Source organism: Kwoniella bestiolae, chromosome 1 (assembly GCF_000512585.2).
Source record: "Kwoniella bestiolae CBS 10118 chromosome 1, complete sequence".
Classification (NCBI taxonomy): Eukaryota; Fungi; Basidiomycota; class Tremellomycetes; order Tremellales; family Cryptococcaceae; genus Kwoniella; species Kwoniella bestiolae.
Window position 1 is genome coordinate 3,879,591 of NC_089241.1, and position 17,266 is coordinate 3,896,856.

Consider the following 17,266-nt stretch of genomic DNA (forward strand, 5'->3'; position numbering starts at 1 on the left):
TATTAACGTAAATCTTTTTCGATTCTCGTCCTTTGATCAATCCGAATTCATTTGCGAGTCTTGACTGGGTATGGAACTCTCAATGAAAAAAGAAATTGTGATGAATGATATGTAATGCAGATACACCATATGCGGAAGAAAGATCAAGATCAACAGCATCACATTAATCATCTTCACCTGGCATTGGTAATGTACCTTGAGCAGAGTTGTACATCATAGTGTCTCGAATGAAAGTAGCCATCTAACGGCCTGGTTCATCCCTTATCAAAGGCTGTCTCCTACGTCCCGCAATTCACATCAGCTCAATCCCAGCAGAGGTAGGAGTAGCAAAAAGCTAACACCCGCTGCCGAAACGCAAACTCACTCACTCATCCTTCCCCACCCTCTCTCGTCCAATCCAATCAGGCCTCACATAAAGCACGAACACCCTCCAGACCAAGGGCGGAGCCAACATCCCTATACTCCCCCAAGCGACCTTCCGACTCAACGCACCATTCACCTTACTCCCCTCCAATGCCAAGAGGGGAATCAGCAGTACCTCACCCATACCAAGTGTCCAATAAACAGCTCGACGGGAGGGTATATGTCTCGCACCGTACAAGAGCGCAGTGGTCAGACCACCGATGATGATTCCTCCGAATAGGCGGGCGAAGAGGATGGAGGAGGGGTTGATTTGCGAGGGGTGTTTTAGGATATACGAGAGGACGGTCGAGGTGTGGGTGATGAGTGGGAGGGAGAAGAGGTTGAGGAGGGCTTCGAGGAGGAAGGCTTTTCGAACGATTGGGCCGGAGGGGTCGGACATTGTGGATTACGATTTTGTATAAGTCACTGGTGGGGGAGATGTTATGTACTGTGAGTTACAGATTCAGTGAGGTGAGGTAGAATATGGACAAGTTATACTCGTGATGTATTACACCAGACTACAATGTTCTATTGTTCAGATGAGATCGATGTTGAATCTGCAGACTACTACATCTCATCGCTGGATGTCGATGTCGATCATTTGATTGACGTCATGAGAAATGGCATCGCAGGCGGACCCAAACATTGAGTGATATGTACGCGAAACTCAAGCTGTATTCCGCTTTCTACATGTGTCGAGTACGAGCGAGGAGTCATGCAGTGCCATTTGGTAAGAAGACGAGGCCTAGCATTATATGCATATCATACGAGTATACAACAATACATTCAACAATAGCGTGACAGAAAGGAGCATCCCATGAGAACTATCATCCCATCTCAAAGATCACGACACCCTCCCTCCTTCTCATCTGACCACATGAACATCCTTATCAGGTCCATGCTAAACCCCACCTCACAGCTCACTCCTCAGCAGCGCCACACTCCCCTCCCTCCACATCCTCCCCCCATCCTCCGTATCCTCGTCCAATCCCCATTCCAATCCCGCCTCATCACCCAATTCCAGAGCTTTCCTCGCTAATTCAATCTCCACACGACTCTTCTTCCTTGGTGTGCTGGACACTTCTCTGATAGGGGGTTTATACGATGGTGTAGACAGTCTAGAGCCTCCAGAGGAGGAGGAAGGTTGGATGGATATTGATCGTGATCTTGATCTGGATTGTATATGTGATCTAGGGAGAGAGGTGAATTTGATAGGTTGATTCTTCTGTCTAGGCGTTGAGGGGGTCAAAGGGTCTGAAGCCCTATCGGCAGTTCGGGCTGATACCGAGTCTGATCTGGAGGAAGTAGCAAAAGCAGGACCTGGAGTAGATCGTTTAAGAGGTACAGGCGGAGGTAACATCAACCCGGCACCTGCATTTGGTGTCCTGTTCCCACCCAAGGCAGGCGACGAAGTATTATTCCTATTCCGCACTGCCGTCGAGCTAGAAGAGGTGGAAGAAGAACTTGTAGGTGGCGTAGGTAAGTTGAAATTCCGATTGACCGACGAACCCAAAGTAGCCGTAGTGGACTTTGCCAATGACGGTACCAAAGCCCTGATCATTCCCTTTGGTAACGCCCCGGTATGTTCTGGACCAAGGTTCATTCCTATATCTGCTGCTCGGACGGACCATTCGTTTCGTAATGGCGACGAGGATATTGAATATCGGTTAAAAGCGGGAGAAGAGGAAGTAGCGGCAACGGGCGAGGACGAGTAGTGATTGTAATGGTTCATTCCGTCATGGATGGATAATTCATCTTCGCTTGGTTGATCGACCTCCTGGTGTAGAGGATCAGAGGATTCTTCTCTGGCAGGCGATCGAGGTTGTAATGAGAATCTTGCACGCTTCACACTGCCACTGCCACTTGAAGTGGAATATGGACTTTCGGAAGGTTTGCGCAGTATACTCTTTCTAGGTAAGGTCAACGGAACATTATCACTTAATGTTGAGGAGCTTCTAGCTCCGTCGATGGAAGGTGGTGGGGTCGGTCCAAATCCTATTGTCTGGCCTCTGGGTGGTAAGTACGGTTTTGATATTCTTTGTATTACCGGAGACTCCTCGATCGGCGCAGCAGACAACGATGGTGAAGGTGTTGGATGTACAGGTCGGTTTGAAGGAGCAAATACCGGAGGCGAGGAAGGTGGCATTGACGAGAATGACGAGGAATCTCTCCCGATGATAGGTCGACTGGTCGAGAATGATGTGTTCAAATTAGGAGAGTACGGCTCCACAGAAGAAGTAGGAGGTGGCGAAGGCATATGAGAGGCATTGTCGAAGTTTCTCAAAGTTGGGGAAGGTGAAGAAGGGATCTGTGGAGCATCCGTCGAGACCACCCGTTTCCTTTTCGTTCGCATCACGCTCGAAGACCTGATCACCACTTCTGGAGTCTTCCTTCCGACCTTCGAGATAGGTGAACCGCCTTCATCTTCAGCATTCGAGACATCGTAATTCCTAAGGAAATGACAGAATTTTGCCCAAGCTCTTCCCTTACACCACCAAGCTCTTTCTGCCCTAATTCCACCAGCCTCATGACATGCTCCACAGTACCTAGCGCGACCATTACTCCTATATATCAACGCACTAGCATATATCGATTTGTCGAGATCTGCAGGTCGATCAGAGGGGGTGCCGGCAAATTCACTTGCAGCGCGAGTAGGCGTTCTCATTGGAGTCGATGCGATATGTGAGAGAGGTCGTTTGGAAGCCGAGTCAGGCTCGCTATCGGATGTCAAAATCATGGACTTTCGCCGATTTCTGGACTTTCTCAGCTTGAGGGGCGTATTGTCGGTATCTGATGCTTCATTCGTCTGTAGAGGGATATCGGGAAGTACTGATGTCCTGGACCGCTGACGTGAAGTCGATTGATTTTCCTCTTCGACATCTACAGTATCGCGTTGCTCCGACTCTGCTTCATACCAATGACACCATCGCCTCTTGAAGCCGCCAGGGCAGGAACCAGATTTCTTAGCTCTTTCTCCTCCTGCTTCTTTACAGGCCAAGCAGCGTTTGTGAGATTTTCGATGTTTCTCTCCTGGAGAAGATTGCTCGGGCGTATTGGAAATTGTGTTGTGGTCTGACGGAAGTGATTCTAGACCGTCCTCTGCATTGATGATTGATTGTCCTGTTGTATACGGTGTCAACGGTCGATGAGCCTTGATTTGACGGTTTGATTGCGTTGTCCGATCGAGGTCGATGACTGTCCGCTCAAATGTACATTTCGCCAAGTCGACTCTGCCCTTACACAACGGTGCTTTTTCCGCCCGTACACCTCCAGCCTTCCTGCACCTTTTGCACACCCTGACAACACCGCTTGGGGTCTTCCATACTCTTGTATAGTAAGGTGAATCGGACTGAGCAGGTGTTGGCTGTACTATTTCGTCGGGCCGTTCTCCCGCCATTCGCTCCTTGCCTTTGACAGATGTCAGGCTTGTGGCCCGAGGTGTAGTGGACGATGGAGAATGTGATCGAACGGGCGGTAGCTGTCTTGGTGGTGGGGAGGGGGAAAGGACGATAGCAGATTGACGGTCGTGTCCATCTTGTGCAGGGGAGAGATGTGATCGTGTAGCTGGTGAATGGTGCACAGGTGAAGGTGACCGTGAGGGCGACCTCAAAGGAGACCACGAGGGTGATCGGGAGCACAGATCGTCTTCCGGAGGAGGGCTTCTGAAGAGATCGATCGAGGATGGTGCGGAGACGGATGGTTTGACGATTCTCTTCGCAGCTGGCGGTTGTGGTTGAGATACGTACACAGTGGGAGCAGGGAGGGATTTGCGACGCGGCCGAAGTGGGATGACGACTTCCACTTCTAGGGTCTTCCCGCGACGTCGTGGAGGAGGGGAAGGTGATGGACTAGCTGGTCGGTCCTGCAGAAATGGCTGAGTGGAGGGAGACTTAGCATCCTAACACAACAAGCCATGTAGCATCTGAATGGACTTACATCATCATCATCATCATCATCATCATCATCATTGATATCGTTGGCTTTGGGTGTGGGATTGACATTGAACACTTCTTTACCCGATTCTCCCTCGCTATCGATAAGCTGCAACTCGTCCTCCGATGTATCCTCCTTGTCTTGATCCGAAGCGAACAAATCATCCAGCGTAGCAGAAACAGGTAGTATCCTCGTCCCTCTAAACCTTGACTCTTCCCGACTTTCTCTGTCATCATAATTCAACTCTTCCGATTCAGGCTCAGGGACTCCCTCATCCTCACTGACGTCGTCGTCGTCGTCATTCCCCAACAGCCTATTCCGCTGAGCTTCCATGGACAAGAACTCCTTCAAATCATCTTGATCCTCCTCCGATACCCAGCTCTTCGTCCTTCTCAAATTACGTTCCACCTCCCACAACAACGGCGGTTCTGCAACCTGAGGATCCAACCCCGACCTCTCATCCCATAATCCAATCTCATCTTCGTCCGAATCAATCTCGTATCCTTCTCCTTTACTCTCCCCATCCGTCTGAGTTTGTGTTTCCTCCGTATCAGACACTTCCCCGAAATCTCTTCCCACGTATTCTCTCAACCTCCCTCGGTCCTTGACTACTTTCCCAGTACGCAGATCAATCTCATCATCGTCCTCTAGGCTTATCGAACCGTATTTCTCCTTTAATAGATCCCAGGAAGATTTGAGCTTGTGGAATGAATCTAGCCTTTTCTTATTTATCAGCTCATCCTCCTTCTGAGAGGTGCTGAGGACAGATTGGGAGCGAAATCGAGCACCGTTGGGATAGAATATCGGTGTGGATGAGCGCCCACTTAGAGATGAGGTAGAATACCTGTGGTTTAGAGCTGGTGTGGGATATCGACCTTCGAAGGGGGTAGATGATTTATGGTGATGGGATGGTGTAGATGCTCTTGAAGAGGAGGAGGGTGGATCAGATCGAGAGGAGTAGAGATTCGTTGGAGGGCGTGGTCGAGATGGCCCAGCAATGGGGGCTTGCAGGTTCATTGTTTTTGTTTACAGATTACGATGATACATTCCGCCGACGTCAATTCGTATCACAAGGTACAAGAGTGAGCTTTTCTAAGTGGATGATATGTCACTCAAGTGATTGTGGGGAGCATTATATATTGTGATTATACGAGGTATGGCAAGATGAGAACTACAATGATAGCAATAACATTCTCAGACACGAGTAGTTGACATGAATGTTTTGATTTTATTGCGAAGTGATTTAGCGGGATGGAAGAGACGCGTTCAGGGACATTACAAATCAGATTACAACTATCAGTTCACAGCACAAGCTGATTACAAGTTTTTTCTAATCGACATTACAAACATCAAATGGGCCCCCGGTCTGACCGAGTGTGAGTGAGTGAATGAGCGACGATGATGAATGCATTCAACCGGCTCTCTTCTACTCGTACTGCATCTTCTTGGCTTTCACTCATTCTCAGCCTCTTTATATTATCACTCGAACCAGACATACCGCGAAGACACGGAGCATCACTCTGGAACATCTTCTACCGAAGCAAGAAATTCGAACAGACAACGCACAAGAGGAAAATCGAGCTCATCCCATGATGGCCATATAACTCGGGAATTAGATATAAGCCTACGAAGGTCTAGACAAGGCTCATATTCGTCAGGATCAGCACTACCCCTTCATCTACGAGCATTATGGTCTATGCACCTCAACGGCGACATGCCGTAGCCTCTGTACGTCCCCGTTCGTTTATTACGATGGAAGGTCTGTCATTGCTGACGGGATCACCTACTCGATGTACAGCTAGCAACAATCGCCCAAGCATTATGCGTAATGCAGCATTTCTACACCCCCAACTTACTCATACTCATCGCAAGAGTGCTCGCACAAGTACAAATCAACGCATGTGCTTTCATACATCCCACAAAGAGCTTGATGGGACTATCGTTGATGTTGGTGGTTCTGAATCTCGCCGCGGCGTTCCTGCATTTGCTGGACTTTGCGGGTGGAATGAATGGTGGGAAGGGGTTGATATTGGATTTCGTAGGGCAGGGTGAGTCTATTTGTCTTGTAATAGTAGAACATACTCATGAGCACAACTTGTGACTGGGCCTTTCGTCACTCGAGTGTGTATATGATAGCTTACATCTTGCATTTTACATAGCAAACCCAGCATCCCTCACCCGTATACTCCTGCTCGACCTCCTCCTGTTCCTCATACAACTGACTGGACTATGCGTATCATACGTCAACCATTCTACGAATCTACCCAAATCACCTTCACTCGCATATGATGATCTCCTATTACCACCTACAGAAGAAGAAATACCAATACCGAGTACAACGCTTTTTGATGAGGAAGAAATGGATCTGGAGGGAGGTACGAGGCAGCGTAAAGCACGAAAGGGTAAATATCAAGCTGTGGAAGGAGAGGAACTGTGGTTAGATGATGATGAAGGGATGCCAAGCTCATGTAGGTCTCCCCTCACTACCTGTCTTCCGGATACACCACCTCAGTCTTGGCTTTTCCAACTGTAAGCTGATTGCACCAATATGACTGCTTTCATATATAGCAGGCAACTCTATACGCATAACAGAACCCCCCCTGATATTCTCCCTCCCACTCCGACACATCATACTCCTAATCCTCAAATTACCTTCCCCCATACCCCCACCTCGAGCATTCTCAGGTGGAACGCCCATACATACTCCACCATTCACACCGCCCATAGCGCCGTTAGCTAGGATACCAGACGAAGATGAGACGAGCGACGAAGTGAGGAGGAATGGGGAAGGAGAAGGAGAGTTGGGCAGGATACCGGGTGAATATAGAGGGCAGAGTCAGGGTGGATAGGTTGATTATATGTTTGAACTCTGTGGATCATGTATGCATATGTATATCTTCGGATTTTGATAGCTGGCCCTTGAGTCCATGGTACATGTATCATCCTATGCTACCGAGAGAACCAAAGAGGACAGACCAGGCAAGCTGATCATCACCGCCACATCCGACTCCGCCATCAAAGTGGAGGTCATAGTCATCTCACCTCAACTGGAAAAAGTCAAAGTTAACTCGTCATTTCAACAATTCTTTCCTCCTTTCTCCTTGATTACCAGAACATAAACAAAATGCCATCAGTAGTCATCCCCCTCGTGCAAAACCCTCCCTTCGTGCTCATCGCATTAGCTTTGATCCAAGGTATCCCCGTATCGTGGGACACCGAGTCGGGCGAAACTGGTCAAGCGAGCTATGGAGAGATCAAAGGTGCTGAAGCTGTTAGAGCCGAGTTGGAGAAGGGTGTTGATGGGAAGGAGGTGAGTGACTCTTTCTCAAGCTCATTCCAGAAGGTCTACGTACCTAGCTTATAAGATGGGAAGATGAGAGAAACTTTGTACTGATACTGTTTTTGGGTGGATCACAGATCCCCCTTCCTCCCCTTCCTACCCTTCTTGCGGCTAACAGCACTTTCCAAGAAGTGTCTGGTGTATTAGATGCCTTGGATGATTATCTCGCATACAGGTGAGCTAGCAATGTAGGAGTGCAGATATCAGCTCGTGCTTATTCTGTGTCGTCGACAGAACTTACTTTGCTGGATCCAAATTCGGTTTCGGAGATGCTATCATCTGGGGTACCATCCGAGGTAGGTTTGTCCCCGTCCCCTCACTCCCACACAAGTCATGACATCAAAGCAGCCTAGTCGTTTTTACGTCCTGAGCCGTAGCCCGGCTGTTCAATGCGTTTGCTGATCCCATGACTATCGCAGGAAACACCTCAGCAATGGGATCAATCAAGAAACCCGGAAGACCCCATTTAGGAAGATGGTTCAACCACGTCGAGACTCTTTCTGTACCCCAGAACGCCCTCAAGGCCTTCCAACAAGCCAGGTCAGAGATGGATAAGGGGAAGAAGACCAAGAGACTGGAAACTGTCGATGTGGTCTTGCCTAATGCCGTCAAAGGAAAGGTTGTTGTTCGATTTGGTATGTTCGCTCTTGCATTTCTTCATCATTACATGTCCCTTAGAACACAAAGAGTGAGACGGAAGATAACGGCAGCTTACTGTGTGTTATTTCAATGTAGCCCCCGAACCATCAGGTTTCCTTCACATCGGTCACTTGAAAGCTGCTATCCTCAACAGATTCTTAGCGGACCAATACCAAGGGAAATTCATCCTTCGATTTGATGATACCAACCCATTGAAGGAGGAGGTAAGCTCTATCATACGAGATATGAAAGGTACCATATATGAAGCTTATGAATCTTGACGGTGGCATCAGGGAGAATTTGAAGATGCCATCAAGCAAGATTTGGAAATGATCGAAATCGGATTCGACAAAGTCGTCCACACTTCTGACCATTTCGACAAGATCCAACAATTCACTGAACAGCTTATCAGACAAGGTGATGCGTTCATGGATGACACAGACGGTGAGACTGTAAGCTTCGTTTCTCACCTCCTTGTTTTTTTAAGTCCTTGTTTTTTGAAGTCTCAAGCTCATACTTCTTTCGGTGCAGGTCAAGGAGCAACGACGAGCCGAGATCCCATCCAAAAACCGAGATGCCTCGATTGAAGACAATCTTGCGAGATTCAAGGAGATGTTATCAGGCTCTGACGAAGGCAAAAAATGGTCTCTGAGAGCTAAGATCGATTACAAGCACAAGAACGGTTCTATGAGAGATCCAGTGGTTTACAGATACGTTGAAGGTTCTCACCATATCACTGGGTAAATCTTACCGACAGCTTCCATATGCGCTCTAAGTGATATCGCTAACTCAGCTGTCTGATTGGAACAGTACCAAATACAAGGCTTATCCAATGTACGATCTTGCCTGTCCCATCATTGATCATCTCGATGGTGTCACCCACGCTCTCAGGGCCAACGAGTACTACGCCAGACACGAGCAGTACCAATGGTTCTTGGAGAAACTTGGTTTCCCCAAGATTGAGATCTTCGACTTCAGGTTAGTCAGATGAATGTTTGTCATACCGGGGGTGACGCTGACTTGTGGGTTTGTAGTCGAGTCGACTTCGTCTACACCGTCTTGTCTAAGCGAAAGCTCAAGTACCTGGTTGAGAAAGGTGTTGTAGCTGGGTGGGACGATCCTCGATTCCCCACTGTCCGAGGTGAGCAGCTGTCCAGATCTTTGGCATTTATAGTAGCTGATGCAATGTGTGTGCAGGGATCCGATCAAGAGGTATGACAGTCCAGGGATTGAAGAACTACATCCTCGGCCAAGGTGCTTCTCAAGCTCAACTTTCGTTGGAATGGGACGGTATCTGGACAGTCAATAAGAAAGTCATCGATCCCATCGCTCCTAGATATTGGGCTATCGCAGAGGATAAAGCTGTACCCGTATCTGTGAAAGGTCTTGAGGGTGGTGAGAAGGTTGAAGAGAAACCTTTGCACAAGAAGAACCCTGAGATCGGTAATAAGAAGGTTGTGTTCTCTGAGAAGTTGTTGGTAGAGCAGGAGGATGCTGCTAGTTTCGGTGATAACGAAGAGGTGGGTCAGCTAAGCTATGAAAGACAGCGCATTCAGCTGACTTGATTTTGAATGGTGGATCGTGATGGTAGATCACAGCAATGGACTGGGGTAACGTCTTCGTATCCAACAAGAAATCCTCTTCTACCGGTGAAGTCGAATCTCTTGAATTCACTTTACACCTCGAAGGAGACTTCAAGAAAACTTCCAAGAAGATTCACTGGTTATCCGCCCCATCATCTACCAACACCTTGGTCCCCGTCACATTGATCGAATACGATTACCTAATTACCAAGAAGAAGTTGGAAGAGGGCGATGATCTCGAGGAGGTCATTAATCCCAAGACGGAGTACAGGACCAAAGCGCTCGCTTCGCCCGAGGTGGTTGGTCTCAAGAAATGGGATATCATCCAGTTTGAAAGGAAGGGGTATTATATCTGTCAAGGTACGAAGGATGCTGAGGGGAGGTTGGAATTTGGTTTTATCCCTGAGTGAGTGGTCATTCTCCCATCGCTCATCTCCCATCTCTGGTTGTCAAGTCTTGCGCAGAATGCTGATGGTATGATCAGTGGCCGTCTTCAAACGATCACTCTCAAAGCTACTCCCGCAGCTGAGAAACCGAAAGTCGCCGGTGCCCAGAAGGGATCATGGGGTAAACCAGGTGCTACTACCAAAGCTCCCGCTGCTGCTGCTGCGTCTACCGAAAGTACCGACGGTACTAGGATCTTACTTTCGAATGGAACGAGTGGATTCAAGATTCCAGTGAAGAGTGGGATGTTTGAGGCTGAGAAGATCTAGTGAGTCACCCTCTGAAGTAGGCCTGAGGTACTTGGCGAATTGCTAATGTCTTCTGGATTGATATCGTAGCGGAAAAGACGAGGTTCCGGCTGTTGCCACTAATGTTAATATGTTCAAATCTGAACCTATCTATGATAACTAGGTTACTCTTCGGAGGTACAGTTGGCGTGGTAGGGTACATAGCGGAGATGCAATTGGAGATATAGATGAATGCATACATTGAAACTGATACAAGTATAGTACAACATATCCTGCAGCACTCCTTCTACTGTATAACGTCGTATCCCATACGATAGACCAAGAATCACTCACTTGATCCGAGTGTACTACCTGTTATAGATCTCTACACATCGTCCTACCCTGTTCGATCTGGGAGTTGCACAAACTCAATTCCAGTGGCATCGAGATCAACGAAGCGAATAGAATACCTGAACAAAGGTCCACTGATCAGCTTATCTTTCACACGCAAGTGATCCGAGAAGCTGATGTGAGGTGATACGCAGTTCGAGGACATACCAGTCGAATCGGCCGCTCCGACCGCCCCAATCCTAAATTCCCTTTTCATCCCGCTCTTCCCATCCCCTTCCCCATCCCCTTCTTCATGCTCAGTCTCACCCTCCCGAGCCACATGATAAAACGTATTCACATATGCCAACCCACCACATAACCCTTCTATACAGATTAAGAGAAATACCATGGAGATACTCCTGTCTACACCGTTGGTTGGAGGGGTTTCCGGTGGAGTGTAGGAGGGCGAGGAGAATATGAAGTGTTTGGCTTGGAGGTAGAGCGACGAGAGGACTAGGAATTGGATTATTGATGGGAGAGGGAGGAATCTTAGTGGGATGGGTGGAAGGGAGAGGGAGAGGGAGGATCGGGAGAGGAAGACGAATGTTTGGTCTGTGAGTTGCATTTGTTAGTAGTGTGTTCCCTGTAATGCGCTCTGAGTAAAGAGATGTGGGGATGAAATCACAAGTCTCGAGACTTGTATGAGAGGTTGGTAGCTTAACTTAAATATGAGGACAGAGGACAGGCTCACACGTCAATGCCCAGAATGGGTAGTAGTCTCTTGGCGATTTGAATAGCTTCGACCATAAACCAGAGGTAGGTAAGGGGAATACTAAGGTAGGTGCGACACCCTGCTCATAGGTTGTCATCAGCTTTATCAGATCTAGTGAAGGATATCATAGCTGATCGGGTTCGTATATGGGTGTAACTAAGACTTACCGAATTGATCACGTATTCCTCCACGTAGACCGCACAGAGCGGAACCATATACCTCAGTACCAATGGCTTGAGAAGGTCCAGCTTCTCTTTCGTACTCAAATGTACCTTGTGATGAGTCTGAGCAGCAGGTTTGGGATCATCTTCAGGTTCATTCAAGGAAGATAGCCGGGGTATCGGGTCCTGTGAGGGAGGCGTGATGTATATAGAGGGCGGGACCGCATCATCGCTTGAGAAAGGTTGATATTCGCCCATTCCATTCGATTTTGATGGGATCGATCGGAGTTCTTGATGGGATGGCAAGAGGCATTTGTATGTCAAGGGAAAGAAGAGAGGTAATACCTGCCCAAACCGTCATGATGCTGTCAGCTCAGACGGCCACAAGAAAGGCTGCGGACTTGAGCTGAGCTCACACTTGAGATTCCTAAACCACCCCTCACACCCAATCCACGAAGCATCCACCATATCCCTGCTCCTGCTATTCCTGCGAATCCCGTCCCACTCGACCAAGCGCCCAGAGCAGTCTTGGACGTTGATCGCGTAGGTAAGGTAGTAGTCATTTGAAGGAATGTCAGTTCACCTAAACCTGATGAGAGGGATGCCATTGATATGCCTAGTAGACGAGGAGCAAGGGAGTTGGAGAATGCTATTGTCTATATCCATCACGAATTGATCAGCTATACCTTCCATCACTTCGACGCACAGAGACAGCTGATACATATACTTTGGAGATAGCGACTCACCATGATCCCCAGCCAGCTCACACAGGTACATACCCCCACTCTCCTCGTATATCTGATCTTCCCATTAGACACCAATGGCCATACCACCTTGGTCAAGAGAGCAGGAAAGATGTTGAATAGCGCTACTATCCCTTTAGGTGTTGAGGAAGATACCAAATCCAGTGCGGCAGAGAGGATGATCACGTAAAGTACTAGAGACCGACTTAGCTTGGGCGTTTCGGTGAACGCTAAATAGCAAGCTGAGATGTACACACCATTGTTGAGTAGCCCGAAGATCATGAAGGCTGCGAACAACCTCTTGCTAGCATGTTTCGAAGATGGAGACGAGCTGTGCACTTTTCCCGAAGAGCCTTCGTTGGCTACATAAGAGTTGTGATCAATGAGCTTTCATCAATTTGCAACCTTGGGGGGAGATGATAGCTCACCAGCAATAAACTCATCTACATCTTCTTCATCTACGCTCGAATCATCCTGGTCAGCCTCATGGAGAGGTCTTCGTTCGTGATAATCTGGGCCCATGGGTTCGAGGGGGACTGGACTGGTGGCCATATACCATGTACCGTCTGGGTGATCTGATATCCGTTATATGTCTTCCTATCTTGTTGTTTATGATCGTCTGAGTGGTAGCTGGTGGTCTCACAAGTAGAACTCAGGTGTATCGAGAGAGAAAGGAAAGGAGAGCAAGTGTAAGATGATGAATGATGTTATCTGTCTATCTGTATCTGTTTATATAGTGTGGCTCTAATGCTCTGATTCCGTGCCTGGATTTGCTAATGAATAATAATGAGCAAATGAATGTTGAACGAATTCGACCCGTCGTCAAGGTATCATGCATCATCCAGCATCACTTGACTGACCTTTCCTTCTTCTATCCTCTTCTTATCTCTGACACCCATTGACAGCGTCTACGAACCAAAGGATCGAGTAGCTGTATGAGGGATAGAGGGAACGGAACACACACCGAAAACAAACAGAATCATCGCCATGTCCCAACCACCTGCTCCTACGCCCGTGACTAGGCGAGGTGCTATCCCAACCAACATGGTGACTTATAAAGGTAAGCTGAATTAATGTTCTGATACAGCAGATCCCAGTAGCTTATCAGATGAGCTATCATAGGTCGAAGGATACCAGCTCGTATAGATCCAGAAGCTGTACGTTCAGCTTATTTCTTCGAACTGAATGCAAGCTGACGAGCGACTGATGGGATACACAGCGAGTAGCCTATATCGTCGAAATCATGTCGACCTCATTTGGGACGAAGGAACATCACATAACCCTATGTCTACGGGACGAAGCGGACAACTTGGTAACTCAGAATAACCTACCTAGTAAAGTATATAACCATGATGTTCTAAAGTAAGCTCACGTTCTCTTTCGATTTAACGATAGATGTTGCTAATACAGGTATGATATCCTTGATAGACTAGTCCCCTCCCCAGCTACAGAGGCGTTGGTAGTAGTCACCTCTCTCAAATCATCTATCCACCGTATATCCTTGGGAGATAGTACAGTCGATATACCAAGCTCAGCAGATGCTATCCCTCTCAAATTGGCTTTGTTCAATCTACAAAAGTACATCAAGGAGGAAGATTTCGCTGTGGAATTTATGATCAAGGGTGGGATGAGGATGTTGATCAAGTTTCTGGAGCGAGTCGAAGGAGGGCTAAGTGGGAATAGTTTGGCCGTAAGTTATCTTCAACGTCATGCTTCCTTCTTATTTTTGCTTCTGCCCTGTCCCACCCTAACTCCCTTATATCGCGCTCTCCAACATTGCCCCGGGCTGACATGGCCCCGAAAACTTACTAGTACGCCCTCCAAGGCATCCGAGGCATCCTGGAATTCGAATCCGGCTGGGGCGACCTATCCGACACTTTCATCGTCAAAATCCTTAATCTCGTCATAACAGCTACCCAACCCAACATCCTAAGACCAAGCACAGCAATCATACGTAAATTCGTCATTTCTTCTCCTCAACTAGGGGTAAATGGCAATGTACCAGGAATGAAATTACCTTCGACCCCTTACGGTCAGACTAAGAAAGATAGGAAGGGAAAAGGGAAGGAAACCTTTGGAGGTAATGGAAATACAGATGGATATGGGTTCGATAGGATTTATAATAGGATTAAGGCGCTTATACCTGACTCTGAGGGGTATAATGGCCTTAATGGTGTGGAGTTGTTCTTTAAGGTTGTAGTGAAGAGGTTGGAGGGGACTGGGGATTTGGAGCTGGTTGCGCAGAGGTGAGTAAACCATCCTCTCGCTTACATGGTATTGAGATTATTAACGATATCATTCGGTGTCGTAGTCTCGGCTTGATCAACTCCTGCCTTCGTTCAGGACATCAAGAGAACTCGAAACAATATCCCGAGCTTGTAGCTGTATTGGAGCATCTGAGTGTACGCCGATACATATCCGTGAGTATCCTTACTCGAAAGCACATGCCAGAGAGATACTTCGATCTTTGCTGAAGATACTGCCCCATAGCGCCTCATGCCTACTTCTGCAAACAACGTCGTCGAACCTCAAATCCTAAATTTTCAAGCCCGTTACGGTGTAATCCTCCACAATACTCGTCTTCGACCGGTCCGTCCAGGAACAAACCCTCACCAAGAAACGATGTTAAGGGAATTATGGGAGTATGGACGTCTAGCTCAACAGGAAGATCTGGCCTCGTCAAATGGGCATCATAGGAAGACGGGGATGGCTAGGACTGCGGAAGGATGGCAGAAGATTGGACTATGCCTTGATGGAGAGGACGAGGCTGGGTTCATGATGGAGATGGAGATGTTTAGGGATGTTGGTGAACTTGGATTGGAATGTTTGGTAAGTCACGTCAGCTTGAAAATCTATATGATCTTCATACGACAAAGCTGATGGCTGGATGGTCGATTGTAGCATTACTTCGCTACTCATGAGGAGAGCTTCCATAATGTAAGCTAGCTTGTTCACACCTACACACTATACCGAACGATAGTAAAAGCTAATATTGAGTACAGCTCGTCATGGAACAACAAGCTAAACCCGCTGAGAGACGATGTCCGATCGGCAAAGCGAGGTGAGTTAACGCCTTGATCAAAGGTGACCGTCGGAACTGATCAAGCTGGATAGTTCCGAATGCGTGAAAATCCTGTGCGAGCACTACAAAGTATCCCAAGCAGGACATCACTCGCCATCGAATTTCCAGCTGTTCTTACTGAACTTCTCAAAACTTCATCAACTTGTTTTACGGTTCTTCCTGAGGTAAGTATTCACCCTTTCCGGCGCCATACCACTCAAGAGACATCTACTGACATTCGCTACATGATCAACAGGATGTGGTCCGAATCCGCCTCACAAACACCAGATTTCCCAAAAGTCTCTTTCCTCGTCCGTTCGCAGATCCGCTTATCCCTCTCTGACGAAGGTAATAAGACCTGGTTGAATCTGGAGCAAGACTTCCTAGCCACGGAATATAGGACGATAAGGGATAGACAGATGGAATTGCTGGAGAAGGAAGATGGGATGATGTCGCGTTTGGCAGTTAGGGAATTGAGAGATAAATTGGGGAGAGAGGGGTATGAGGTGCTTGCTGAGCAGAGGTATGTGAACTTCGAGTATGGGCTGAGAGGCGAAATAGAAGGGTTGCTGATTCATGGGGTTGGATGTGTAGAATCGGCTGTATGCTCCAGGGAGGGTGGTTCAACTCTGCCCAGGTTATTGTACAGGGTGTTATGCCGAGTGTGAGGCCAAATGCCCAGAAGCCATTACGTTTCTTACGACTGGTAAGCTCTTCCATGGACTCCTTAAATCCAGGAAATGAGAGTTCATCGCTTACAGTGACTGTAACTGAGTGTAGTCACCTAATCGACGCGTGTTAGCTTGGGATGAGTTTACGCAGAGAATTGATAATCCACCATTTGAGTCTTTGAGAGAAAGGAGTGAGTATTGAGCCACATCGGTATCCTGCTCTGAGTGGATGCAACAGTCTATACTAATTTTGCATGTGCAGTCGACATCTCATCGATATCCTCCATCCGATCACAAACAGGTTGCGCAGTCAACTCAAGATCACCCAACTTGATCTCCAAATTATCGTTCTCAATAATAGGAGAGGGCGATGCAAGTCTACTTGACCTGGATGCTATCCACGCTGCACAGTTGGCAGAATGGACGGATGGGATTAGGGTCGTAAGAGGTGAGGGGGGTATGAGCAGTAAAGAGTCTGCGGATTATATACATGTAAGCTCGCATATCAGCAAATGACTTGTGATGAGCTGACGACTCGCATATCAGATATTGGCTGAGTTGGCACTGAAAGTTAGATTATTGGATATCACGGGTGATGGCGTTGAGATCCCTGAGAAGATTAGTTTTGGCCCTGGTAAGTCATTATCTCATCGTCTTCTTCCCACCACATTTTTTGGATGTGAGGAGCGATGACTGATTTTTCACCTGGTAATTCGACACAGCTCCGAGAAGTGTGGATTTCGTATTTGCAAAGTAATCATTCAGTTTGTGCTATCTTCTGGAATATCAGCGAGGATACCTAGTACATCTACTTCTACATACCCTGCATTTCACTGTACATATCTGTCTGTCGTTATGATCATTTATCTTGGAAGATGAATCTATTTTACATAACGCACAACGTATGATACAAGATCTGCTCAACGCAGTGAGGATGGATCATCTTGCTGTGTCCCAGAT

General features: G+C 47.6%; 6 protein-coding genes across 6 annotated transcripts; 3 read left to right on the plus strand and 3 right to left on the minus strand.

Annotated features, from left to right (window-relative positions):
- Window positions 1-241: 241 nt before the first annotated feature.
- Window positions 242-802, minus strand: I302_101460 (uncharacterized protein; the record flags this gene model as incomplete). Its single annotated transcript, XM_019186846.1, has 2 exons — window positions 242-278; window positions 369-802. 2 exons carry the CDS (start codon window positions 800-802, stop codon window positions 242-244), a joined length of 471 nt encoding a protein of 156 aa, XP_019049724.1.
- A 513-nt stretch (window positions 803-1,315) lies between these two features.
- On the minus strand, window positions 1,316-5,352 carry I302_101461 (uncharacterized protein; the record flags this gene model as incomplete). The annotated part of the gene is made up of 2 exons (XM_019186847.1): window positions 1,316-4,276; window positions 4,339-5,352. The coding sequence occupies 2 exons, from the start codon at window positions 5,350-5,352 to the stop codon at window positions 1,316-1,318; spliced, it is 3,975 nt and encodes a 1,324-aa protein (XP_019049725.1).
- A 672-nt stretch (window positions 5,353-6,024) lies between these two features.
- Window positions 6,025-7,184, plus strand: I302_101462 (uncharacterized protein; the record flags this gene model as incomplete). The annotated part of the gene is made up of 4 exons (XM_019186848.2): window positions 6,025-6,063; window positions 6,134-6,383; window positions 6,495-6,803; window positions 6,904-7,184. The coding sequence occupies 4 exons, from the start codon at window positions 6,025-6,027 to the stop codon at window positions 7,182-7,184; spliced, it is 879 nt and encodes a 292-aa protein (XP_019049726.2).
- A 275-nt stretch (window positions 7,185-7,459) lies between these two features.
- I302_101463 (glutamate-tRNA ligase) lies at window positions 7,460-10,610 on the plus strand (the record flags this gene model as incomplete). Its single annotated transcript, XM_019186849.1, has 12 exons — window positions 7,460-7,645; window positions 7,753-7,850; window positions 7,910-7,971; window positions 8,095-8,310; window positions 8,411-8,538; window positions 8,608-8,766; window positions 8,846-9,054; window positions 9,125-9,292; window positions 9,349-9,455; window positions 9,512-9,834; window positions 9,906-10,303; window positions 10,382-10,610. 12 exons carry the CDS (start codon window positions 7,460-7,462, stop codon window positions 10,608-10,610), a joined length of 2,283 nt encoding a protein of 760 aa, XP_019049727.1.
- Window positions 10,611-10,943: 333 nt separating this feature from the next.
- On the minus strand, window positions 10,944-13,096 carry I302_101464 (uncharacterized protein; the record flags this gene model as incomplete). The annotated part of the gene is made up of 8 exons (XM_019186850.1): window positions 10,944-11,038; window positions 11,127-11,510; window positions 11,650-11,749; window positions 11,838-12,176; window positions 12,248-12,487; window positions 12,578-12,768; window positions 12,832-12,936; window positions 13,003-13,096. The coding sequence occupies 8 exons, from the start codon at window positions 13,094-13,096 to the stop codon at window positions 10,944-10,946; spliced, it is 1,548 nt and encodes a 515-aa protein (XP_019049728.1).
- A 465-nt stretch (window positions 13,097-13,561) lies between these two features.
- On the plus strand, window positions 13,562-17,063 carry I302_101465 (uncharacterized protein; the record flags this gene model as incomplete). Its single annotated transcript, XM_019186851.1, has 16 exons — window positions 13,562-13,634; window positions 13,697-13,731; window positions 13,794-13,936; window positions 14,003-14,264; window positions 14,387-14,820; window positions 14,886-14,994; window positions 15,065-15,403; window positions 15,476-15,511; window positions 15,577-15,635; window positions 15,689-15,820; window positions 15,892-16,158; window positions 16,230-16,341; window positions 16,416-16,497; window positions 16,569-16,798; window positions 16,853-16,940; window positions 17,029-17,063. 16 exons carry the CDS (start codon window positions 13,562-13,564, stop codon window positions 17,061-17,063), a joined length of 2,436 nt encoding a protein of 811 aa, XP_019049729.1.
- Window positions 17,064-17,266: the final 203 nt, after the last annotated feature.